Source organism: Prionailurus bengalensis, chromosome A2, assembly GCF_016509475.1.
Source record: "Prionailurus bengalensis isolate Pbe53 chromosome A2, Fcat_Pben_1.1_paternal_pri, whole genome shotgun sequence".
NCBI lineage: Eukaryota > Metazoa > Chordata > Mammalia > Carnivora > Felidae > Prionailurus > Prionailurus bengalensis.
The window spans coordinates 84,095,367-84,123,168 of record NC_057348.1 but is presented as its reverse complement, the minus strand read 5'-3'; the positions used below and the strand labels follow the sequence as shown (position 1 = coordinate 84,123,168).

Below are 27,802 nucleotides of genomic sequence, written 5' to 3'. Positions count from 1 at the left end.
ACTATCTAGGCCTTCCTAGCTCACTGTCAGTGCTACTTTCCCTTATTGCCTTCCTAGAGCCCTACACCCTAACCCCCACCCTAAGTCCCAATACTTCCTCCAAGAAAAATGCCTCGTATTGACCAGGTGGTAGCTAGATTTCATTTTCCTCTTACTTGAAACTGATATCCTACTTAAAAAAAAGAAAAGAAAATGTATTTAAATTAAATTTAAGTAACAGGTGCCACGGATACTATTTCCTTTGCCTTCCTACTCTCTCATTTGCCTGAAATACTCTTATTAATTCATTTCCTTAATTTAAAATGATGCAAATAATTGAGAGGAGAACTATTTGAATGTGATGCCATTTACTGAAATAACAAGGCCTATTTTATAAGCATGGTTTGGGTATGAAAATGAGTCCAGTATTTTTATTGCTGTCACATTACCAAGACCTTTCTAGAAATGCTAGTGCAAAATCATTCAGTTTCTTAAAAAATGTTTTTGATGTTTGTTTATTTTTGAGAGAGTGACAGAGCACAACCAGGAGAGGGGCAGCAAGAGAGGAAGACACAGAATCCAAAGCAGGCTCCAGACTCTGAGCTACCAACACAGAGCCTGACGCAGGCTCGAACCCACAAATCATGAGATCATGACCTGAGCCGAAGTCAGATACTTATTTAACCAACTGAGCCACCCAGGCACCCCAAAACCACTCATTTTTTGAACCAAGAATTGGAAATCCAAACCATAGTGCTATAAAACATCATCATATTTAACTGCCTCTCCCTATGGATTGTTGATGAGATGGACTATTAAACATTAAAACCAGGTTCCAGATGTACCACTAAATAATGAAAAATTAATAAAAATACAATTAGTAAACCCATTCATGTACACAAAATGGGAATACTTTTAAAAAGTAGAAAAACTGAATGAAAGTGACATGAATTATCTGTATCCATTTGTGAGGCAAAATTCACTTCAGTGGGATAAAAGCTTTAAAATTTTTTTAGTATTAGAATTGGTGAGACGTAATATCTAATTAGAATAGATATTACAGAGATGGCCAGGATATTTTCAAGTTAATATCAAATAAAGCCCTTCAAAATTTACACCCAAATCTCAGGTCCACCAATAGTTAATTTTCTGAAAGATGACCCAAAGATCAAACCAGGATAAAGGGGCCACAAAAATTTGGATTCACATCCACTCTTGGCAAACGTAAGCAGTTTGTTTTCGGTCCTGTCATCGCTGTTCCTCTTTGGCAACTACGTTCTCCAGGCTTCTGGTTTTTGATCCAGTTTCTAAGGTTTTCCCATGGGAGTCCAAGTCCAATTGCTTGGACCCTCTGCTTCTCCTAACCCTGTCAAAGCATTACACAAGCTAATGGAATTTTCTGGATTTTAGATCGCTTGGACCATAAACCAGTTATGAAAATTAGTATCACATAATGAATACCTAGAAGCTTATAACTCAGTCATTCTCTGCAACACCAACTTAGTATGTTCTCAGAAATAGTCACTTTCACAAATTATCTGCCATATATATAGATATAGATATATGGCATATATCTATATCTATATCTATACCTATATCTATATATCTATATATATCTGTTCCTTGAACATTCCAAACCTTAGGACATTGCTGTTCTCTTTGCTTAAAATGCTCTGACGCTGGATGAGAAGGACTGGCTCCTTCTTATCATTAGGTTCCCAAATCAGATACTATCACCTCATGGAGACTTATTCCTTCTGTTACCCATCGCCTCACATCCCTGTCACTACTACACCCAGTAGTGTACTGGTAAACATATCAATAGGCACACAGGGACACAGGGAGAGGGAAAGCCTGATGTATGGCTCTTGAGGATTCCCTTGCTATAAATACCCTAACAATGGTTAATTGCAACCTAGCAAAGTGAGGTCACTGAATGCGGCACTGGGAAGAAATGTAAACAGCTCTCACTAGCCATACCAGTGGGAGCCAATGCCTCTACAACACTGAAATATCAGACTATTTTGTTACTTAAAAAACAAAAACAAAAACAAAAACTTACTAATGTGTGAAGTTTCCTTGTTTCTTTATTTGTTTCCTCCTTTGTTTCTGTTTCTGTCTCCTATGCTCTGAGCTCCTGGAGGCCAGGGTCATGTCTGTTTACAGTGCCGCCTCCTGTGATTATCACAGTGGCCAGCACAGAGTAGGCGTACTGTCAGTTCTTGCTAGATGAATAAATGTGTGATGCCAAGCACTATATATACCCTATTTTTACATGCTCATTATAACATGTTGACCTGAGTATTGCTGTACTTTTTTTGGATAAAGAAAAAAATTAAAGCTAAAATGAGGTGAAAGATTTCCTCAATATCATACGTAGAAGTGTTAGAAATGTGATTAGAACATACATCTTTCTAACTTCAAAAACCACACTTCTTGCACTGCATGTCATTGTGGGCTGTTAGGTAAATTGGGACAGAAACCATTCTTTTTTAGGGGCACCTGGGTGGCTCAGTCGGTTAAGCATCCGACTTTGGCTCAGGTCATGATTTCACGAGTTCGAGCCCCGCGTCAGGCTCTGTGCTGACAGCTTGGAAGCTGGAGCCTGCTTTGGATTCTGTGTCTCCCTCTCTCTCTGCCCCAATCCCACTCACTCACTCTCTCTCTCCCTCAAAAATAAATAAATGTTAAAAAACAAATTAGAAAAAAAAACAAACCATTCTTTTTTTCTGTAGAGTAAGTGCTTCTTCAAATGTTTTTGGTCATTCATAACTCCCTTCAGAGAGAAGAGGGAAGGGAGAAAAAAATGACCGCCTGTTTGTGAGATATCTCTGAGTTGGCAAGGCTCAGTACCTTTGCACATCTGTGCCTCTGAAACCAGGGACATGACGATTGCCAATGAACACATAAACCTCAGAAAGTCATGTCCATTATTTGGAACATCTATTTCACTCAGTAGCAAATAATACTCATAGAATTTAAAAAAATTATATCCTGAATAGAATACAGCATTTGCATTAATATTTAAAAAAATGATTTTAGGGGTACCTGGCTGGCTCAGTCAGTTGAGCACACTAGTCTTGATCAGGTCATGATCCCATGGTCGTGGGATCAAGCGCTGTGTCAGGCTCTGTGCTGAGCGTGGAGCCTGCTTAAGGTTCTCTCTCTCCCCCTGCCACTCTCCCCTGCTCATGCTCCCTATCTCTCTAAAAATTAAAAAAGGCAATTAATAAATAAAACATTATTTTAAAGATATATTACCTCATAATAGACCTCTTCAGAGTATACCTTTAAACCCCTATTGGTGTACCATTTTCCCATTCTTTTGTAGTTCTGTGTTTTGTGAGGCATTGTCGTAAGTCATATAGACAGGTGATTGCCTATGCTGCTTTCATATATTGTTGGCGCTTATGAAGGAATAAGAAAAGGACTTGCTAATTCTCTATGACAGCATCAATGCTGAAATGGAAGGTGTTTGTCAATTGGATTGTAAAACCAAGTTAGGATTTCTTTTGACCTAACAGTTTCTATACCACACAAATACAACCTCTTTGCATTCATTCAAACAGGTTTGCAGCTCTTTTGTTTTAATGTTTTGTTTTTCTTCTTCCTGAAGAGGGTGTATTCTTAAAGGCATCTTCTGTTAGGAAATGGAGAAGGATAATAACTCAAATGCAGGGAATTTCTTTAAAAACAAGTATTTAAACAATGAAGTTTTGAAAGTATTTAAATTTTACTACAAAATATTAAAAAGGCAACTATACTTTTTTCTTAAGGAACTATTTAAAATCATTTAATTATGTTTTTAAGCTTAGTCACCGCAACTGAGATATATTAATCCCTTAATAATTCCCACAGTTAAATCACTTGGGTTTTTTTTTTTGAAGTGCTGAATAGGATTATCTAAAAGTACACAGACTTTTATAGTATAAAATTTGGTAGTGTTTCAAAATAGAAAGTCTAAAAATAAGATACCTTCCAACTTCATTTCAGTAAGTGCCCAGGTATTAAAATATATTGCATTAGCATTGATTTGAATTCACATAGCATAAATCATCCTATGACTATTTAAAACTAAAGATTTAATTTGCATACTAAACTAGAGAACTCTAGAATTTTAAACAGGAACATCAAAATGAAAAATTCTGTCTGTTAAGATACTGTATCATCTTCCTACATCACCTAATTTAATGGAAATTACCTTAGAGTTCTTATCAAACCAGAATTCCAACAGTCAAATGTAAAATAAATTATCTTTACAAATGTTAAAGTACTATGTAAATGGAAAACACAAGTGTGAGCTCTTTTATTGTTATAAAATAATCCCTCGGGACGAAGAACTTACAGATTTATAATGATTTATCCAACAATGATAGAGAAGCCACTTTCTCCCTAATTGTTCCACAATTAAACAATAGAATTAAGAGGACATAAAACTATATGGAAGTCGAGGAAGAGAGGTCAGCAATTATTACAACATAGAGTTTTAGGTTTTATAAATTCAACATAACTATTCTCAAGAATGTTTGAGTGGATCTATGAGATAAATTATAATTTTCTTAAATTTCAAATTGATCATGTGTACTCTGTTTATTTCTGTGGGGGCATAAGTCAGTTTAGGAGTGAGTCTGATTGTCTACTCAGCTGCTAGATCTCAAATTAGCTTTGTCCTTCTCTATTAGATCTCACAGAGCAATCACTCATGTATAGCTATATATTTGTTTCAAGTATGTTCATGGTTAGTATTATCAAGACAATAAGCTATGTAACATGTCTAATTTATTCTAGTGATATATTTTAATGACTTTGTGAATTATACTATTCAATAATTAGAGAATTATCTAGTGGGCATATCAAGTTCCAAACAAACACACACACATTTTGTAGCAAGTATACAATGTTATTAACAATTATGAGCATTTAGAGACCCTGCCTGTTTTATGGTTATAACTCCTTTTGATTCTGTTTTTTATATACAAGCAGTGAAGGGATTTAGAATGATCTCTGTGCCTATCTTTTTTGTCTGCAAATATCTGTCCTAATCTATTTTGAGAACTTGGCACCAGAGAAAGACTCGGTTAGGCTATTTTGTGATGGCTGTGTGGTGGTGACACAGATCTATCCTGGCCCTTTAACATGTTGCCATCTTAAGATGGTTTAATATTATATGGTCAAATATCTTAAAAAATCTCCACCAACAGAATAATTTAAAATAAATTCCAAATCAGGTTAGATTTTCTTTTTTTTCTTAGCGTAGATTATGCAATAATTTTTAATTGCTACGAAGTACAGATTATTTCATTATAATCTATCTAATATGAACTGTGAATAATCTTGTGTGGTTAAATATGTAGCCAACTGTTTGACACAAACCCATAAAATTCAATAGCTTTCCAAACTGTTTAAAATAGATTATAAAATACAACTGTTTAATGTAAAGCCAACTATTTAATATAAAACTCTGGCAATTCGCCCTATATTAATACCATGGGTAGTTTAACAAATAATCAATGTTCAGCTATCACCTAAAAGCCTTGCCTGTGGATTTTTAGTTGTATCATACAACTCAGGTATTTAAAAACTTTTTTTTTAATTTAAGAATTCTGACTTAAATATCAGAATTAATAAGAAAATATGTATTACCAAAATATACATTAAAAAAACTTCATGCAAAATGCAAAATGAGAACTGCATATTCTAGTCAATATCATTAAGGCTCTGGTTACCTTAACTGCTCAAGGAATTAAGGATACTCAATCTGTATCACATGTACATTTACCTCATTAGTTGTTATGTAGATCTGACGAATCCAAATGTTCAGTCAGCAGGAATGAATGTTTTTCTCTGATTTCTACTTTTGTTTTTCACAGAATGGTCATGATGGAATATATATGTATCCATACTCCCATATACTTATATATTGATATATACTCATATACATTCTTAAATATATTTTTATATAGAAGAATACTTATTCAATGAAATATATAAGTAAATGCTTCTACTTTGGGAATCTTGAAAATGTTTCAATAGATTGTAATGCTTTACACCTCTAAAATAAGCCCCAAATTAAAACTTAGAGAAAGAGCTAAAAGTGAAGAGAGATGTATGACAAGAAAGGACTACAATAGCAGGAAAACAAAATGTAACTTCTTAGAGCCAACATTATATCCAGTACACTCAATATGAAAACAAAACTCCAGATGTTGGTCTGATCTGCTAATGAACATTTCAATTCTGTGATGGCAGATGACATTAGAGCAATGGCCAATGCTTCCTGGACCTTTGTCTCTAACGTCAACCTGCTCCCATGCATATATACACACACACCACTGTTTATCAAGTGAGTCATAACATGAGTAGGTTATTGGCATGCAATCTAAGACTTTCAAAAGTCACTTTTATCAACATAACAAAACACTCAGAGGGCAGATCTTTGTCCTCCCTTCCTTGGGAGAAAGCTAAGCTTATTAAAATGTGTTTAGTGGAGGCTGCATGATAGGTTAAAAGAACTGTCCGCTAAGGGTCATACTACATTTTATAACCCTCGCTGATTTTATACATTTACCTGAAGAGAAGAGCTACCCTTACACAAAGATGTTAATATCAACAGTAGGCTTCGAAGAAGCTGAATGATCAGAGAAAGTCGGCAGAGAGCCAGTGAGATTGCTGGGCTTGCTTTGACTCTCATCTCAAAGGTTTTGAAAACATTTATTTTTGGGGAAAGCCATTTGCTATCATTACATTGTAGAAAAGAAATACATGGGAAGTATATGAAATTTCTGTTTTTCCCTTTTCCTGGGGAGTTTATATTCCCCTAGGAGTCCATATATTGGTAATACTCATACCTTGATCATTCTTATTACCATTTTCATTGCAAGGGGTTCCCTGCAAATTTTTTTTTCTTATTCAAAACTATTAATATGAGATTACCCTCTTTGAGGTAAAATATATGACCACCATGCTAGGAATCTGAGCAGTTATACTAAGTCACCTTGTCAGATTTGTAACTTTTGAATATAATCTAATTGAAAATATAAAAGTGATTTTAAAAAAGAAATTATCAGGTGTGGGTGGCTCAGTTCATTAAGGGGCCAACTCTTCATTTTGGCTCAGGTCATGATTTCACGGTTCATGAGACTGAGCCCTGCATTAGGCTCTGCACTAATGGAGTGGAGTCTGCTTAGGATTCCCTCTCTCCCCTCTCTCTGTTCCCACCCTGCTTGTTCCCTCTCTCTCTCTTTAAATAAATAAACTTGAAAAAAATAAAAATAAAAAAGAAATTATCAGACAGCTTACTTAGTTGGCCATAAAAACAGAGATAAAGAAGCTCAAAAACAAATGCTAATTAGACTCATCCAAGTGCTATTTAGTGGGGAAAACTTAATCAAGGTGTCCTGGAATTTGGTTCCTGCAACAATATCATTTCTACTGTGGAAACTGAAGATTGGGCTGTCTTAGCACAAACATTCTATTCATCCAGCAACTTTTGCCCTCATTCCATGATTGGTTAGTTCTCCATTATAGGATGCCCAGTATGGAAGCAAACCCTGAAGAGAGGACTAGAACACAAGAGAAAACAAGAATTATGGAGATATTTTCATGTTAAAATCTAGTGGGTGGAGATACAAGGAGTTGTTTTAGTTTGAAAAGCCTACAAGGAATTTAAAACTCTGATGTATATTCAGTCCTCTGTGCACCAAAACCCACAACTTGATGCATCTTTGTTCAGTCACAGTATCACAGTTCTTTACCAGATATGATCCATCATATACTCATATGATCAAGTGGAGAATATACACAACAGCTAGATTCCTGGAGGTCTATACCATCGCCATTAAAATAATGGAACAAAACACCTGGTAAGGGGAGAGTTTTATATTTTTGCCCAGTTTGACAATACATAGAGCTATTGTTTGGCTTAGGGGAAGAAGGATAGACTCTACAGTGAAGGTAATTCTGGCCCACTGGTGAGAGCTTAAGAGTTTTAAAGCTAACTGTGGACACTATGTACTAGTTGGGGATCTCTGGTCTAAGCAAATAGACTGACACATGATGAGGTTCACTATCATACCCACAGAACCTATCATGGTGCCTGGTACATAATAACCTCTACAGATATTAGTTGAATTACTAAGCCTTGGGCAAGTTGCTTTAATGTCTCATCTGAAAAAGAGAAACAATAGTTGTACATAAACTATATGTATATTTACATGTATACGTATAAACTATAAGTTTTTATTTTAAAATTTGAGTAAATTGTTATAGATTGCTTACATGCCTGGCAAATAAACTCTTATTAGGTATGTTACATTAAAATTAAGATATTACTGGGGCTCCTGGGTGGCTCAGTTGGTTGAGCATCTGACTTCGGCTCAGGTCATGATGTCACGGTCTGTGAATTCAAGCCCTGCGTGGGGCTCTGTGATGACAGCTCGGAGCCTGGAGCCTGTTTCGGATTCTGTGTCTCCCTCTCTCTCTGACCCTCCCCCGTTCATGCTCTGTCTCTCTCTGTCTCAAAAAAACAAATAAACATTAAAAAATTTTAAGAAATAAAAAAATAAAATTAAGATATTACAATTGGTGATATGAGCATTTATGGAGGAAATAAAAGTCACGATCCCAACTATTTCCATTTGTACTACATGTTATAATTTCAATAGATAAAACTACTTTTCAAAGTCTGAAAAAAAGACTAAGATTACTTTATAGATCAAAAAAACTACAGATTTAAATGTCTGAATGCGTATTTATTATCCTTGCTTCCCTAAGAGTGTTGACTGGTTTTTAACAATTAAGTTTGTTGATTGATTTACTCATAATATAACCTTGAAGTCAAAATGCTGTCCTCTTCCTCCATTTATACTGCAAGTCTGAAGCTGCAGAGGGCTTGGTATTGCCAGCACCTGTAACAGTATTTATTGACACTGGATTTAAATTTCCAAATCACATAACCACTGAACTCCTAAGCACTATCTTGAATATTGTGAGATCTTCTCTTTCAATCTACTACTGAACTCTTTTTGTACTGGTGTGTGTGTGCGTGTGTGTGCGTGTGTGTGTGTGTGTGTGTGTGTGTGTGTGTATTTGAGGAATTTCAGTTCCATATGTTTGTTCCCTACCTGGTTCATATATGAAGTGTGCAGTAGTAGAGAAGGGCAATGTATTATACTTTTATCTTTAGTAATGTCTGCTGATTGACATTTATTATCCCAAGTATAGTTATTGCCTTTGTAATCTTTGTGCAGCTTGGATGTTTCTTAGTAATTAATGTCTTGCGGTTAAGCTATTACGAAAGCCCCATAACTCCTTTCTCTGCCTCTAGTCTCTTTCTTATCAAATCTATCTTCTGGACTCAGATCAAAGTGACCGAATATAACAACAAACAAACAAACAAACAATTTTAATTCCCTGTCCCCAAATCTCACATCATTCCCCACTGATTCTAATATAAGTATCTTCTCATGTGACATAAAAGGCTTCATTCATCTATTTCTGGCCTGACTCATCAGCCTCACTCCTGCCTGCTCAAATCCTTTGCTCTTGCTGTATTCTCTGCTGCCTTTACCTGGAACGTTTTCCCCAGACATCCACTTACCTCAACCCCCCATCCTAAAATTTTAATGACTGCAGTTTCTGATTACTTCAGTTCCAATTACCCCTACACTCTCTATCTGTATATCCTATGTCTGTTCACAAACACAGGCACCACTGCCTTCTCTGCCACCAGCAAATTAGAAGCTTCTTGAGGTTGAATCTCTAATGCCTGGCATGACCAATAAATATTTATTGAATAAATGAATAATGAGCGGGCCATATATCTCAATGGTTTTACTAAGTTTTCATGTTCCCCAAAATATAAATTACGTGTTTACCCTAAACATGTCATGTCCTCTCATTCCTTAATGACTTTTGCACCTGCACTTGATATCGAAATCCACCCTCCATCCCAATCACATGCAATATATTTGGTCAGCAAATATTTGTTGCATGTCTACTGTAGGTCAGACATAGTTCCTGGTACTGGGAATATAGTTGTCACTAATATAGTTAAGTCCCTGCCCTGAGCTTGGTATTCTATTAGGAAGATGGTAGATATTAAACCCATAAAAAATAAACAAACTAGTTAATTACTGGTTGTGACAATCACTATGAAGGAAAGAAAGTGATGTGATAGAAATTAAATGGGGATAGGAAGAGAGACCATTTACATAGATGACCAAGGAGGCTTCCTTGTGAAGGAGACACTGACTGTAAGACCTTCAAGTTGTGAAAAAGGCAGAGTTATGTGAGGAAAAAAGTGACCGTGCAGTAGTCCTGAAGCAGCAAAAAGTAGGTTTATACTAAAGTCACTTAAAGAATAGCCTTGTGATTGGACTGGATTAAAGAGGAAAGTGGTATGAAGTAAGCTGGAAAAAGTAAGCAGGAACCAAAATAGCCAGAGCCTTAAGGGTCATCAAACCAGTCTGTGTTTGGTTCTATGTCTAAGAAGCCTGTGGCAAATCACAGAGTTTTGCAGTGGCTATGGTGAGCATGGCGAGCTTGGGGAATTTGGGGAACTTGGGCAAGTTGGGGAGGTTGGGGAGGTTGGTGAGTTTGGTGGCTTGGGGCACCTGGGTGGCTCAGACAATTAAGCATCTGACTCTTGATTTTGGCTCATGTCATAATCTCATGGTGGTAGGACTGAGCCCCGCATCAAGCTCTGCACTGAAAGCATGGAGCCTGCTTGGGATTCTTTCTGTGACCCTCCCTGTGTACTTGCTCTCTCTCTGTCTCTCTCTCAAAATAAATAAATAAACTTAAAAGAAAAAAAAAGAAATGTTGGTGGCTTGCACAAGACAAGGGGACTTGGAAAGAAGAGGATGAGTTGGGAACTGCATTTTGTATGTGTATTATATGGAGGGTAAGGGAAAGGGAGGTCTTAAGAACAGAAACTCCTAGTTTCTTTACCAAGTTGCTATGTCCACAATGATGTCTCTTGCCGAAATACTAACACAGGGGGAGGGCCAAATTCTAAAACACTTCCTGTGAGTAGGTTCCATGATCACTCTGGCTGACTTAAGTTTTCCTCTGGGCTCACATTTTACCTTGCATTTTAGAGTATTTATTATATAATACTATAATAGCATATTGGTTTTCTCTCTGCATGACAGAGAGCTCTTTGAAGATAGTGACTGTATCTATTCATCTCTGTGTTTGTAGTCCTCGCACAGTGTGTAGCACATAAAATGCAAACAGTAATTGTTTGAATGAACAAATGAACGAATGTAGCAAGAGCTAAGAGAAGAAACAGGGATTGTAATATCAGAACTATGGTGGCTTCCAATCTTTTTGTAGGTTCTGTTCATTTAAGATTATGCAGAGACTTTTTTTTTTAATTACTGTTCTGGTACAGTTAACATGCAGCATTCTGTTAGTTTCAGGTGTACAATATAGTGCTTCAACACTTCCACACTATGCATAGACTTTGATCGAAGTTTCTCGACTCTAATAGATTTCTTACTAAAACCATAAGCTGCTTAAAATTCCTCAGTCCCCCAAAGCCAGTATGTGAGTTACTGTATCTTTTATCTAGTTTTCATGAATACAAAAAAATAAAAGAAAAAAAGATGAACTTTCTCTTTTTCTATAGTCCTTGAGCTGCAAATTGACCAATTAAAATATCTTACAATCAATAAAAATAAAATATTTTAAAGATAGGAGAGCATTCATTTATAACTAGAAATGTTAATATTAATGTAACTTTTGATAGGTATCTCTAAGGTTTGCTATTCTTTTTTTTTTTTAAAGAATGTTCGACGTAGGAGGACAGAGATCTGAGAGAAAGAAATGGATTCACTGCTTTGAAGGCGTTACATGCATTATATTTTGTGCTGCACTCAGTGCCTATGACATGGTCCTAGTGGAAGATGAGGAAGTGGTAAGTCTAAAAGGAAAGCAAGGCCAGGGTAAAACAAACAAACAAACAAACAAACAAACAAACAAACAAACACCTAAGCATTTGTGCTTTCTGACATTACTACCACACTCCCCAACTCAGTGAATTCCTTCCAAACATAGATGTTATTTCTAGGGCTTTGCTTATAATACCCGGTGTTAATATTTTGCAAATAATAATCCTACACATTCTCATCTTTTATACCTAACAGAACAGAATGCATGAAAGCCTTCACCTATTCAACAGTATCTGTAATCACAAGTACTTTGCAACCACCTCCATTGTCCTGTTTCTCAATAAAAAGGATCTCTTTCAAGAAAAAGTAACCAAAGTGCATCTTAGTATCTGCTTTCCAGAATACACTGGTAAGATCTTCTTTCTTTAATGCCATACTAAATTCTTTTTAAAATGTTTTTTAATGTTTATTCATTTTTTGACAGTGAGAAAGAGAGTGCAAGCGGGGGAAGGGCAGAGAGAAAGGGAGACACCGAATCTGAAGCAGGCTCCTGGCTCTGAGCTGTCAGCACAGAACCTGACGTGGGGCTAGCACTCACAAACCGTGAGATCATGACCTGAGTCGAAGTCAGTTGCTTAACCGACTGAGCCACCCAGGTGCCCCACTAAATTCTTACATAGACCTATATTTTCCTATCTGCACCTTGACAGGTAGCATTTATGAAGTTGAGGCTTATGATAATTGCTTGAGTCACGTGTATGATCCAAACTGGAAGAATCCAAACTGTTTGCAGATAAACAGAAAACCTTCTACATCAAAGCAAAGCTCTAGTCAATAAACAGGAGGTTAGGTAGACCAGGGTTGCTACTCTATGTATTAAACAACATTGCAAATTATATTATCTTAAACATTATAAACAATATATTGCAAATTAACATTTTTTACATATTCCCCAATGAAACCTTATAATGCAGTGGTTTCTCAAAGTCAGAATTAAGTTTCCTGAAGGACAGTTTGAGTGATTTTGAGAATAGTGACATTTTCTCTTTCCAGTTTTCCTAGATCCTAGAATTTTAGTGCTGATTCTGTTAATCAGTGACTATAAATGTCAGATCTATAGGTGGGTTGTTTTTCCCTCAGAGACAACTTTTTTTTTTCGTATAAAGTTAAATGTTCTGTTGTTAATGATATTATGTAAGATGGAAATTTTCATGATTTAAACACAAATAGAAGCCCAATTCCACCACTGAGATACTTGGGTAACCCAAATGTTACTAGTCATGGTATACGGTCGCAGTAACTATGCTAATCTAAAACAGTTGCTTATATCTTTCCTCTAGCTTTGTGAATATTATCATTTCTGTGTTAACACATTTATCATGTGATTAAATATAGTCCCGATTCCATATTGAATACTACAAACTAAATATAGACTAAGTAAAGCTCTTTATGTTTTCTTCTAACTAATCGGCTATTTCTTAGAGCAGTCTTTAGTTTACAGGAAAAATGAACAGAAAATACAGAGTTTCCATATACTCCCTCTGTGGTCACATTCTGGTTTCCCCTATTATTAACATTTTGCCTTGATATGGTGTATTTGTTACAACTGACTGATAGATATTGATACACTATAACTAAAGTCTATAGTTTTCAGTGGGGGCTCTCTGTGTTACTCAGTTCTGTATGCTCTCCCAAATTCATGTCATGTATCCACCATGACAGCAACATACAGAATCGTTTCACTGCCATAAAAATCATCTGTGTTCCACTATAAATTTATGTTTTTCCCCTCCCTTCTCTCTCATGGCAACCTCTGATCTTTTTATCTATAGCTGTGCCCTTTCCAGAATGCATGTAGCTGCAATCATACAATATATAGCATTTTCTGACAGACTATTTTCGCTTTCATTTTTAAACGCAATATACATTTAAATTCCCTCCACCACTTTTCATGGGTTGATAGTCCATTTCCTTTTATTGTTGAATAGTATTCCATTCCATAAAGAAACTAGTTTCTTTAACCTTTCGCCTATAGGACACCCGAATTACTTCCAATTTTTGGCAATTCTGAATAAAGCTGCTATAAACATCTATCTTCATGATTCTGTGCACACATAAGTTTTTGTGTAAATACCTAGAAGCATATTTGCTGGACTGTATGCTAATACCATGTTTAGCTTTATAAGAAACTGCCCAACTGCCTTCCCAAGTGGCTGTACCATTTCTCATCTCTACCAGCAATGAATTAGAGTTCCTATGGCTCAACATCTTTGCCAGCATTTGGTGTTGTTAGTGTTTTGGATTTTAGCCATGTTACATGGTTATAACGATTGTCCCTCATGGCATTTTTCTCCTAGATACAATAAAGTGGGGAACAAAATCTCATCTCCTTGGAAAATCTTTATGCTACTGCCCTATCATGTGTTACGTCCCCACCAAGTATATTCTGTTATAAAGCCCACCAACAGATCACTTTTGGCTACCTTGTGTTTATTAACATTTGTATTTTTATTGATCCATTGTGTCTTCTGCTTCCAGTCTAAACATTCCCAAGCCCACCTTTCATTGACTCTCCATTTGGTTCTACTAAAGCATCAGTCAAGAATAGCTGTCTTGGGTGCCTGGGTGGCTCAGTCAGTGAAGCAAGGATCCAGCTTTGGCTCAAGTCATTATCTCACGGTTTGTGTGTTACAGACCTGCGTCAGGCTCTGTGCTGACAGCTCAAAGGCTGGAGCCTGCTTCGGATTTTATTTCCCTCACTCTCTGCCCCTGCCGCTTGTATATTCTCTCTCTCTCAAATAAATAAGCTTCAAAAAAAGAACAGCTGTCTCTAGTTTTACATATGTCATTTCAAGCCCTTTGTTTAGTTACCAACATAGTCTCTAGTCTGACCCAACGCATCCTTTCTACTTGATTTGCTACAATTCCAACTAGATTCTGCAAAGTGCATACTTGCTGCTCAACCCTACCTTCAAGTCTAGTGACACAGGCCCTTCTCCCGCTTTTGGCCTTCACTCATGCTATTTCCTTCTCTCTTCTAGCTACCCCTCAAGATCCAGCTCAAATACCACCCTCATTCTGTAGTCTACTCATCTCCACACACCCACATGCACATAGAAATGCACAGCCTTTGTCATGTATATAAGCTTCATTACTAGCTTATTTATGTATATATGTTTGTATTCTTACTGTATTGTGAGCATTTCAGCCAAATGAAGTCCCTACCCAGCTGGGTAAGCACCGTTCCCAGCAATGTAACATTGCATAAATCCCTGATAAGTGACCATTGCCATCTTGATTTTTCAATAGTGAGTATATCAAATAGTAGCATACAAAGTAAAATGCTAACACCTACTGATATTATTTCTAACTTCATTCATTTTTAAATGCAATTAACATTTCTTATTTCTTTTTGTAACAAGGACCAAATACATTTGAAGATGCAGGGAACTACATCAAAAACCAGTTTCTAGACCTGAATTTAAAAAAAGAAGATAAGGAAATTTATTCCCACATGACCTGTGCTACAGATACCCAAAATGTCAAGTTCGTGTTTGATGCGGTTACTGATATAATTATCAAAGAGAATCTAAAAGACTGTGGGCTTTTCTAATCAGCCTTTTTTTCTTCCACTCTTGTTCTTGTACACTTTTCAAGATATAAAAGGAAAGGTGCTGTGTGATGTGTTTAGTTTTAATAATATTAACTTATCTAGAAATATAACTAGTGTTATTAAACAAAAATTTTTCATGTAAAAATTTTAATATATTGTCAGCTCTCTCTGGATGTTTCAATTTCTTTGGCACAGTGAGGATGGGGGTGTCTTTGATGTCTGATGTCCTTAGGCCTGAAAATATACATTTTGGTAAAGCTCTATCAGTACATATCACTGACACTGAATTTTCTTGGTAGTAAATTTCTGTATTGTGGTCTATTTTTAATTATAGAACAATGAAAAAATGCAAAGTATCCCATATTATTTTCATTGGCTAGAATTTGAGAGGCATTTGTTTTCACTGATATGTAATTGTGCCTGTACTATAAAGACTATTTATTATTGGCCCATTACTCCTATTCAGTAAGCTGCTAATGAAATGTTCACTCTACATGTACTTGTTGATAGGAAATTTTATATGCAAAAGAAATGCACATAATTTTATCTGTCGTGTTTTCCTTTGAAAAAAGTGATCAATGCTGAATTTTACCTTAGAATTGAAGATTTTAACACAATATCATTTTGTATCAGCCTAGTTAAAAATGGGACCGTGTATGGTCAAATATATAGCATAAGGCTGTTCAGGCTGAACAACAGTCCTTAATGGAGTACTTATTCTCACATTTTGCTCCAGAGTGGCATGGAGCATTATTACAATTGATGGTTTAGGAACAACAATTTTAAGCCACAGAGAGGAAAATAATTCAGTTTCTTAACACTAGTATGTTTTGCTTTTATGAATAAGAAGTAGGAAGTAAGAGTAATTAGGAGATTTTGTGGAAGAGAAACATTGAGCTTTTCAGTACTGTAAGGTCCATTCTAAATGCTATACAGTATGCTAATGGTCAAGCCTGTTTTTTTAAAACCTAATCTGGTGCCTTACAAACCAAATCATATGATTTGCAAAAAAAGATGACTTCTTCCTTTCTTGAAGTGTGTAACATTTATAACATATACTTTTCAAGCAGGTCTTAATACTGTTTGCCTTCTACCATGGGAAAAAGATGATACATAGGTCAGAATAGTAGGTCAATGCATGAGATTTCTAACTACCCTGAAAAGAGAGCTATTAGGTTTTTACAAGCTAGATGAGGAAAAGGTAAATTAACCCATTTGCCAATCTGATGAATTCAGGTAGTTTTGTCTCACTGTCACTTCTTCACAGTTCTGTAACATTTCCATTCTAAACACTTAAGAATTATCACTATTCCATAAGTAGCCTTGACTGGAGTGTCTGTGGCTTTATTTTCAAAACCATAAAGGAGTTTTCAACAAATACATTCCTACAAAAATTTCATAGTAAGAAAAATTAATTGGAAATTTCTTTGCAGAATATAAATTTTTAAGGAGCCTAAGATAGCAAGGACAAAAAAAAGAGCAAACATTTAGCGTGAGAATTTAATAAATTTTTCTGGCTGAACCAATATCTATATGACTAAAACCAATAATGTGCTAGGAGATATTCAATGTTAAGAGATTTTACATTAAGATTGCAAATGCTATCATTTCATCTATTGCTTTATCTTTTTATTTTCTCCCATTCTCCTTTAGCCTGCTTTTCTCTACCAGTGTGAAGACAATTTCCAGTAAATGAGCAAGATGTTTTGTGAAATGTTACTATTATTATTTGGATTTTGACTCTGTCTTACCCTTAGGATTTCTCTTTTTGGTGTAAAGCATGGGGTCAGAAATGGTTCATTTTATCTTTTACAAATACATAACTCATTTCAATCTGTGCAAAAAAAAAATGACAAGTAGAAATGTTGTAAAATACCATTCTGTGAGAAATTTTAAAAATATGTTAAATGAGCAAACTAAAATTAGAGGTCAGTTTGGATTATGGGAGGGGGGAAACCCTTAAATTCCTTCCTACCCTATGCTTGAAATTTTAAAAATTTCTTCACAATCACAAATTGTTGTTATCCTAAACAATGCATTTTCATTAAAAAGAGAAATTTTTAGTAGAGAAAATAGATGTTTGCATTATTTCTTAAATGATCACCCTCCTTAAAATTGAGTCTATTTGTGTTTTTACTTTTTAAGTTTTTAATTAAAAAGGTTGGCGTAGAAGCACAGTATTTTGAACTAATTAGAGTAACAAATGGAAAATCTGGGAAATCTGGAAAAATCTTCTGGCTTTACCCAGAAGAAACTTGTACTGAGACCAGCAATGTTAAAGTTGGTTAGAATTCAATATTCCAACTGCACAGTTAGTGTTGTTGCTTTGCTAGTGTCTCAAAGAGGCAGTCTTAGCCTTTGTCAAAGTTCAAATGTTATTATACTGATATTCTCCTTTTCTGTTATTTGAGGTCTCTCTTCCTCACTCAGAATGTTCTCAAATCCTCATGCCTTAGATTTGTAACACTCCCAACTCTTTCACTTCTAAAATGTGCCCAACTGTGGACACACTACAGTACCTCAGAGATCTGGAGCAGGCTTCCATCTAATGGGGTCACCATAATTAATCCTTGCAGAGTTTTTCCAGAAGCGTGAACTGGTGAACAGATAAGTCTTTGCACCTTGGGACTAATGACTACAGAGTTAATTCAAGAAGAGTATTAATTGGTAATACCCTTGAATCAAATATTAAAGTTGGTGACTCTAAAAAGAAGCTCTATAGAAAAGGGTTTTCAAATTCTAGGAAACCTACCACATACATTATAGATATCCCATATCCTATTGATTAACAGAATTTATAAACCAACACCAGTCTTCAAGTGTATCCTACAAATTGGCAAACTAATTCTTCAGGCTCTGGGCCTGTCCTAACACGGGTTTTTTTGTTTTTGTTTTTGTTTTTTTACTTGATCCATTATCTTATTTAATCACGAAATATATTTTCAAATATTTCAGGCTTGACTTAGTCAAACAGTATGTGAGGAAAAATAAATTTTGTGTGTGGACATAGGTTTTTCCTCTGTGACATCACTTCAGAATCAGCAGTGGATGAGCTGGTTAACATGAGTCAACTACTAAAAATAAGATATTTGTAAGAACTATAGGAGCAACTGTGAATCCTCTCACTTAGAATAACTTTAAAAATAGGAGAGGCGACCCTCCATCTTGTTGCAGTAAGTATTCAATTAATTGATAATCTAACCAGCTGGGGCCTTCTTTCTTTTTAGGCCTTTCCTGACAATCTTACCTACTAGTCTCCAGCCACATGGGGGCACACTAACATCATGTGTTTTTCTACCCAAATGTTGCACAAATAATAAATTTAGATGGCCAACAGCTTTAATGAGACAGATAATAAAATCCTACTAAGAAATATAACTCTGTTGTGCTTCCCAGGTCAGTAGGATCTGATCATCTTCTGATAATCATAATGTGCACTATTTGAGCCAAATCTGTGAATAACAAATCTATCAAAATAGGTCCAAATTTGTTTCGTGATATACAGATACTTAGTCTTTTCTCATGCTCTAATTTCTTTTTTTTTTTTTGACATTTTGAACCTGTTGTTTAAATCTAAGTTATCATTAGTTTTGTACAGTGTGGTTTTCCATATTGTTTCTAAAATATTGCGTCTAAAATCTTGATTAGCTTACAGAGAAATGTAGGAGAAAAATAATTTGATGTTTAACCACTAGGTTTCATGAATAGTAATTAAATGGCTGCTTATTAATGTGTTTCTTTTCAATAAATCAAAGTAAAATTCCACCCGGCTATCACATTAAGCATCCCATTATTGTGTTCATTACAACTTTTTCCCTAATCGCCGCTCCACCAAATCAACAAGAAAATAAGTGCCCTGTGACATTTTGTTGTTACCAGCCCTGTTGCTGCCAAACACGTGTTTCATTAGTAATAGCACAATTTTTATTTTAAGCCACATTTGTCACACTAGTTAAGAAATAAGTACAGTCACATGAAAGAAAAAGGAAATAAAAAAGGCCCTAATTTAATTCCCGGGACAGTCAGGGCTCTCTAACTTTGACACCCTTCAGGAAACAAAGAATAAATGAGACCTATAAGCAAAGTGATTATTTGAGAGACATTCATCTTTTCTAAATTCATCAGATTGGAACTAAACCTTGCACATATATGTGATTGAAAACATTCTTTTCAGTGGATATTGCTGTGTTTTCTTTTTTGAAAAAGAAAAATGGCCACATGTGACATGCTATTATAATATCAGAACCAGGGGTGACTGTTTCTACTTCAACATATTAAAAGGCTTACACTGGAGAACATACTGGGTGACTGGAGTTGCCTAAGAAAGTTAGGCATGAAAAGCACCGCATGCAGAATGCCAAAGATAGAGATGACCTATGCTGTGATTATGTACCCTACCCAATTAGAATCTGAATATTTTATTACATTAAAAATACTAGGGGCGCCTGGGTGGCGCAGTCGGTTAAGCGTCCGACTTCAGCCAGGTCACGATCTCGCGGTCCGTGAGTTCGAGCCCTGCCTCGGCTCTGGGCTGATGGCTCAGAGCCTGGAGCCTGTTTCCGATTCTGTGTCTCCCTCTCTCTCTGCCCCTCCCCCGTTCATGCTCTGTCTCTCTCTGTCCCCAAAATAAATAAACGTTGAAAAAAAAATATTGATGTACATTTATATGCAGGCACATCTTGTCTCCCTGCACTTTGCTTTACTGTGCTTTGTAGTATCCTTTGTCTATAAATTGAAGGCCTGTCAAGGTTTGACCCCCCTCTCAAGCAAGTCTTTTGGGGCCATTTTTCCAACAGCGTCTGCCACTTCATGTCTCTGTCACATTTTGGTAATTCTGGCAATATTTCAAACATTTTCATTACTATGTTTGTTGCGATGACCTGTGATGAGTGACCTGTGATGTTACTGTTGTAATCATTTGGGGTGCCACAAATTGTCACCATATAACACAGCAAGCTTAGTCAATAAATTCTGTTGTGACCACACAGAAACCAAGAGTCCAATGCTCAACTGACTGAGCCATCCAGGCACCCCTACTTTTCAGCTTTCAGTTGAGGGCATAGAATTGCTCTTTGTTGCCGGGGTAGATGAATCAAGCATCTAACATTGGCCCTAGTAAAAGGCTTCACAAGGGCAACATTTCACTGTTCAGGCTGATAAGAGTCCTTTACCATACTGGGAGGAAAATTGTACTGATTAATGTATAAAAATTTGATTAAAGATAATGCAACAACTTGGCAAAATAGCAAATTTTTGAATTATGCACTTAAAATGGGTAACTATATAAATTATCCCTCAAATTATAATGATAAAGATGATTTTTAAAAATATAACACTCACTCCTCCCCATAGTATCTCACACATATTACAGGTAATGTGATAATTAATAAATTAATAAATAAGTTCATATTTCCCATAATTACCTCTCAGTCTAAAATGGAAATGTACCAAACTCCAACATCCCTGTCCTATCTAGGACCACCTTCCCTGCATGGTTGATTGCTTAAAAGTAATAATTAATTATTTTGAAAAAATTCCTGGAAGCTGAGATTGTTCTCATGCTAAAATAAAGCTTCAGGTTAACTTGTAGGGCTCCGGGTACATGGCCAAATCCCTCACATAGTAGGTCCATAACATTTGCTGTTTCATTGTCAAAACTGCCCCCCTCCTGCTTCGTGCCTTACTAGCTTCTACATTATTCCTTAAATCTCAAATCAAGAGTTTACCTCTTCAGATAGGGGTTCCCAGACCTCAGAAGTACACCTACTTTGTATTTTTATAGCTCCTTATAATACACTTACTCTTTATGACATATTGAAATATACAATGAAATATTTGTGTAATTATTTCATTTACATTTGTTTTCCCATCTTTCTGTAAGTTCCCTAAAGGTAGAGCCCATATAGGGCTTTTCCATACCTGTGCTTGATGCAAAGTAAGAACTTCATGAGTATTTGTGCATAACTGAATGAATCAATGGTCGTTTACCAATTTTTCCTGGAAAGCTTCTATTCTTTGGCCTATGGAGTACAATATTTTCCTCATTTTCCTCCTATCTTGTTCCTTCTCCTCCAATTCTTCCGAACAGCTTGTCAATATTAGTATTACTAAAAATATGTATCTACAGCCTCTTTTACTACTCTACATATACTCTGTTAGGAATCTTAAGTACTTTTATGACTTCATTCTTTTCTAAGTAAGATCAGTCTTCTGATCTCTAGATGTGTATCTTAACTGCCTCTTGGGACATATACAAATAAAACTCAACACTTTTAAAATTAAACTCATGATTTAATGAGTTTAATTAAATTTAAAATCACCGAATCTATTTCTCCTCAGAATACTTTAGGCTTTACCTTTCTGTTTTCTCTTGTCTAATTCCCTTCTCACATTACTCACAAGTTTTACTCATTCTGCATGCTAAGTATTTCTTTAATTGCCTGCTTTTTTCCATCATCACTATCCCTTGTGGAGTCCAAGTATCTCTCTTGCAGAGATATCTGGGACCGCTACTTAAACCGTCTGTCATGAGCACGCTATGAAGGCGCACACACGAGATGTGTCTTTCCACAGCGTCAGCTTTATTCACTCATAAAGCAAAGTTACTCACAATTCACAGTTCAGGATTCCCAACTCAATGACATTTCACCATGTGATTAAACTTGGCTTCTTACCTGGCAGGCAGAGCAGGACAGAAGACCAACCACCCAGCAAACAAGATGACAGAAGGGTGCAGGAAGTTAACGAACCAAACACCAAGTCAGTCTGTGGGTGCACAGTTGAGATAAGGCCTCTGTCTGGGCCGGGTCAGCTCTCTGTGCTTACTGCTTATTTTGTTCAAGCAGTGAAGGCTCTCATTTGCATTCGGAAATGAGTCAAGCAGAGATTTCAGCGCAGTTGTCTTTTTTAAGCGGTCAGACACAGAGGGGTCAGGTCTGAGGAGTCTTACAGTTTGCTGCAAAAGTCCTCCCCCTTTGAAAGGGATTTAATCTGTCTTGGGTCCCTGCAGACCTCCTCTGGTTCTGCCTGTTACCAGTTCTGGGGTGTCAGCTGATGATGGTCCCGGCGATATCTCCTAGTGCAGTACCTTTAACTGCTTGTATCATTGCTGGACACAGGCCTCTGCTTGACCTGAGAGACTCCATTTTGCTCTCTACATTCTCCATGGCCAGGTACGTTTTTACCTGTCAAGTCCCATCTTACCATTCTTCAATCTAAATCCACTCACAAATGTGCTCCTTCCTAGAATATTCCTCCTTCTCTCCATTTGTAACCCACGTTGAGATAAACACAGTTGTGGGGCGCCTGGGTGGCTCAGTTGGTTAAGCAGCCGACTTTGGCTCAGGTCATGATCTCGCGGTCCATGAGTTCGAGCCCTGCATTGGGTTCTGTGCTGACAGCTCAGAGCCTGGAGCCTGTTTCAGATTCTGTGTCTCCCTCTTTCTGACCCTCCCCCGTTCATGTTCTGTCTCTCTCTGTCTCAAAAATAAATAAACGTTAAAAACAAAATTAAAAAAAAAACACAGTTGTATGTATGTTCTGTTTACACCTTGTGCATGTATTTCTGTTTGTTTTGAAGGTCACAGCGTTGGGGTGCCTGGGTGGTTTAGTTCGTTAAGTCTGGCTCTTGGTTTCAGCTCAGGTCATGGTCTCATGTTTTATGGGTTCGAGCCCCACGTGGGGCTGTGCACTAATGTGGAGCCTGCTTGGGATTCTCTCTCTCCCTCCCTCTCTGCCCCTCCACCACTTGCTCTCTCTGTCTCTCTTGAAATGAATAAACTTAACAATTTTTTTTAAGTTCACAGCTCTGTCTTAACAGTCTTGGTGTGGTAGCAAGGAATAATAAAAAAAAGTCTAAACACAATGATGTATCGAAACTAAAAAAACATCATTTATTTTCTACCTAATTCAGACCTAAAAAAATTCTTGAGAGCATTTGGTAAAGTTTCCAGTCAGTAAATCTTTACCTATTTACTTTATATTCCAAATGAGGCTGTTATGTGTAATAAATGAATATGTCAGCAATCTCTATTTTCTCAAAGCTATTTACCATGTCTTATTGGTATCAATAGGAATGATACAAACTTCTAGAGAGGAAGTCATACCCATCACTATTCTAAGAAATAATAGTACCATCCTAAAGACATTTGAAAAGAAAGCAACATCACTCTTGCCTTTGTTGTCACACTGATGCCTTAATAAAAAGAAACCTATATGTGGGGAGCCTGGTTGGCATAGTCCGTTAAGACTCTTGATTTTGGCTCAGGTCATGCTCTCATGGCTCATGAGTTCGAGCCCTGAATTGGGCTCCGCATTGCCTGCTTGGGATTTTCTCTCTCCCTGTTTCTCTGTGTGTATGTATATATACATATATATGTATATATGAATTTATGTGTACATATGTACATATATATGTATATATATATGTGTGTTTATCCCCCTCTCCCTGTTTCTGTGTGTGTATGCATATATATATATATAATGCATATATATATATATGATTTATATTTATTCTTTTAGAATATATATAAAAGAAACTTGTCTAGATTATCTCAGAAAGCTTGAAACAAGACTGGTGATCTGGAGCAGACATGTAAGTCAAATATATTTTTTTGAGGCTTTGGATAATGAATAGTAGCATTATCGCAAAGGCTTGTAACAACACATTCATTCCAAAACAAACCTTAAAATGTGAGCATTTCTCTGGTATACCAGCTTGTACAGATAGAATTATGTCATATGAAGTGCTGTCCTTAGAACAGTAATAAAGGAACAACACAGTAATAAAATAACCAATCTTTAGAATCTTTAGACATTTCATTTCAAAACTTTTTATGCTATCTTTATACTAATTAGAGGGTAACCTGCTTAGATTTACTACTAATGTCTTTATATTCTTAAAAAAAAACTATCTTTAAGCTTTGTAAAAGCAACTCTGTCACCTTAAAAACAGGACAGACTCCAGGCACGTGGGTGACTTAGTTCGGTTAAGCATTCAACTCTTGATTTTGGCCCAGATCATGATCTCATGGTTTGTGAGTTCGAGTCCCAAGTTGGGCTCTGTGCTCACAGTGCAAAACTTGTTTGGGATTCTCTCTCTGCGCCTCCCCAACTCATGCTGTCTCTCTGTTTCTAAGTAAATAAACTTAAAAAAAAAATAAAAAGAAAATGGGATCATTAAAAAAAAAGGGGGGGGACAGACTCTGAAACTGCATATGTGCATAATCACTTTACAAACATAAATCCATTTTCACCAAGTATCAATAACTTTTAAAGCTAATACCATCTTCACTAAAAATGACCCTATCTGTAACATTTTGAAAGAGTACAAATCATGCGCCCAAAGTTCTATCATAGAGCTTTGGAAAATGTTTATATCTTAAAATTTACAATATAACTTGCAGAGTTCATGAATAAATTACCCTTTAATGGCTATAAATCCAAGTAGATAATAGTGACACTCTTATTTGTATATTTTCTACAACTTGAACTTATTTTTTCTTTTAAATTTCTCCCATTTTAACATATCTTCGTGTAAAAAATATTTCCTTCACTGAGGTGTTTATAAGTATATTTAGTTGTTTGAGACAGATGCCAGTCAAAAATCCATAAAGGCTTATTCTCCATTAAGTTTAGCAATTGTGGTCTTTGATATAGATTTAGGAATTACATCATTTCCATTAATCATGTATGGGGGTGTATAATCACAAAATTTTTAGGTTTCTTTTATTGTCCTTTCTTAAATTTATAAACTCATCAAATCTAGCAAATTTCAATAATCTTATCTTCTTGATATAAAACATGGAGGCAAGTTGCTGACTATAATTGCCTATATCATCTTATGCTTCATGAAAACCTAAAACACCTTTGCTAAACACAGTTTAAAAAGTGTTTTTTAAACTAATGAAACCTCCCACTTACTTAGTCGTTCTTTCAATTATGAGTCAAAGTCCAACCAGTTAGGGGTGTAAATTTTCTTATACAATTCACAGGGCCTTTTAAAAAATATTTTTTAACATTTATTTATTTTTGAGAGACAAAGAGACAGAGCACAAGCAGGGGAGGAGGAGAGAGAGGGAGACAAGAATCCGAAGCAGGCTCCAGGCTCTGAGCTGTCAGCACAGAGCCTGACGCGGGGCTCAAACTCACAAATGAAGAGATCATGACCTGAGCCAAAGTCATACGCTTAACTGACTGAGCTACCCAGGCACTCTTCACAGGCCTTTTCTTGATTAAAAAATTCGATAAAAAGCTTTTAAAAAAGATTCAGTGGACTTACTGTGCATGTACTCTCTGCTATCTCTCAATTGTGTTTCAATTCTAAAAATATAACTAGCCTAAATTTCAATTTTTAGACATTTGAAGGGGAGATATTCTCTCGTGCATAATGGACAGACCGTGTTAAAACCAGCTTTGCAATCTATTAGACTCACACAGTGTGAATGGTGAATGTACACAATTTGACTTTCTGAAGATCATATAATAGTCTATAAAAGGTGTTATTTACCTTCTGAAGAAAATATTTTCACTTTGGAAGTCTTTTTTCGCTTTTAAGTTAAATGGAGTCTTACTTCAGGAGTGGCCTATCTTGAAACCCCTTCTCAGCAGAGGCTCAGCAGGTGTCTGTTTATATTACCTTTGTGAGGTATGACAACACAATGCCCAGCTGAGCCCAGAGCATTTTACAAGTTCTCCAAACCCAGGAGATTGGCATATCAAACATCCACGTACTGATTGTGACATTAATCTACAACCATCAGCTGAATAGGGGTGTTAGAACTATATTGGAAACATGTTGCAGTTTTAAACTGTTCCATCAAGTAACTCATACAGGGCCATATTTTATTATTATTCCAACAAGGAGAGCAGGAATAGTGTAGCCGAGTATGAATTTTGAACGGAAAAAGCTCTGTTTTGATACACAAGTTGTAAAAGCAGAATATGATAAAACTGTGCCATCTGGAATGTAAAGGACATTATCATCTGTCTATATGGGAGCTTTCTTACTAAATAGGGTGTTTTCAAATCACGAGAGTATTTGGTCCTTTCAAACCCAGGTATCTTAAACCATAATGAGTTATTTAACTGCACTATAGACTATTCTGTCTTTTGAGATAGAATATATTCAACATATTTTATTCTTTCCCTAATATCCCATCATTGTTATGATGAACAATAATTACTATATTGTAATGCAACAATAGCCTTAGTTTCATTTAGGCATGTGGGTTTTATTTCATTCATTGTCACAGGTCACAGGGACTCATACATGTGAGAGGGTAAGATGAGTAACCTGGCAAAAATACCTTTGGCTTTAAAGAGAAACACACAAGAGAAACCTCTCTAGTGGGAAGAGGATATAAATTGAAGAGAGCAGTACCAAGTAAGGGTCCTTCAGTTAGGTGTCTGGGCTGATATCTCCACTCTCTCACTGATTAATTGTATACCCTGGAGCAAGGTCATTAACTCCTCAGTTTCTACACCCATAAAATGAGAATAACAGTAGCTACAGGCAAGAACCTAGGAATAAATGAGACAGTACATGTGGAATGTATAGAAAAAAGGCTTGATCCATGTTAGAGATTATTGATTATTAATCAAAGGAGCAGAAAATTTAACCTGCAATTGTAATGTTGTATTCAGAAATATGAAGAGGGTTCATAGTGTAACAGAGAACCTAGTTGGGTAGGAGGAAGGGATTGAAGGAAAGTGGAAGTAAAAAAGGAAGAGATTTGGAAGAAAGGCCCTCTAAAAGGGTACTACATTGATTAAAAGGATATTAGAGGATTTTTCTCTATATATGTATATTTTGCAAATATTGGTTCATCTTGCTGGTAGCATCTGACTTTAGCAACCTTTATTTCATCTTTACTATATCTATGTTACATTCATTATGCTAGGGCAAAGAGTTTTTATTAATTTATTTACTTGCTTATCCTTCCATCCATCTATCTATCCACTGACCCATTCATTAATTGAATTTTTAACAAAGAACTACTGTAAATTGTCACTTTGAAAGCTTCTGTGAAATCATTAAAGTTTAATATGAGGTCTCTGTCACCAAGATACTTTCAAATTAATAGAGCTGTTCCCTACATGGGACAACATCAGTAAAAGCAAGGATTGAAGGGTGAGCTCTGTCAGACAAACCTTTAGCATACAAGGTTAAATCAAGTTAAACATTTCTTTAATGGCGTATATTTTTGAGGAAGCACAGTGTAAGGATTCCCTTTTGGAATCCCTATTTTTGCAGCTAGTGTTGGATACAACACTACAATACAATACAGTCTGGGCAATATTAGATAATAAATTAACA

The 27,802-nt window shown here is 36.1% G+C and overlaps 1 protein-coding gene across 1 annotated transcript in view; it reads left to right on the top strand.

Moving 5' to 3' along the window:
• Positions 1–19,264, top strand: part of GNAT3 (G protein subunit alpha transducin 3) — a 64,185-nt gene extending 44,921 nt beyond the window's left edge. The window contains exons 6-8 of the mRNA XM_043588698.1: positions 11,770–11,899; positions 12,129–12,282; positions 15,296–19,264. Coding sequence (XP_043444633.1) covers positions 11,770–11,899; positions 12,129–12,282; positions 15,296–15,486 — 475 coding nt within the window. The 3' untranslated portion in view covers positions 15,487–19,264. The remainder of the gene's footprint in view (positions 1–11,769; positions 11,900–12,128; positions 12,283–15,295) is intronic.
• The last annotated feature ends 8,538 nt before the right edge of the window (positions 19,265–27,802 follow it).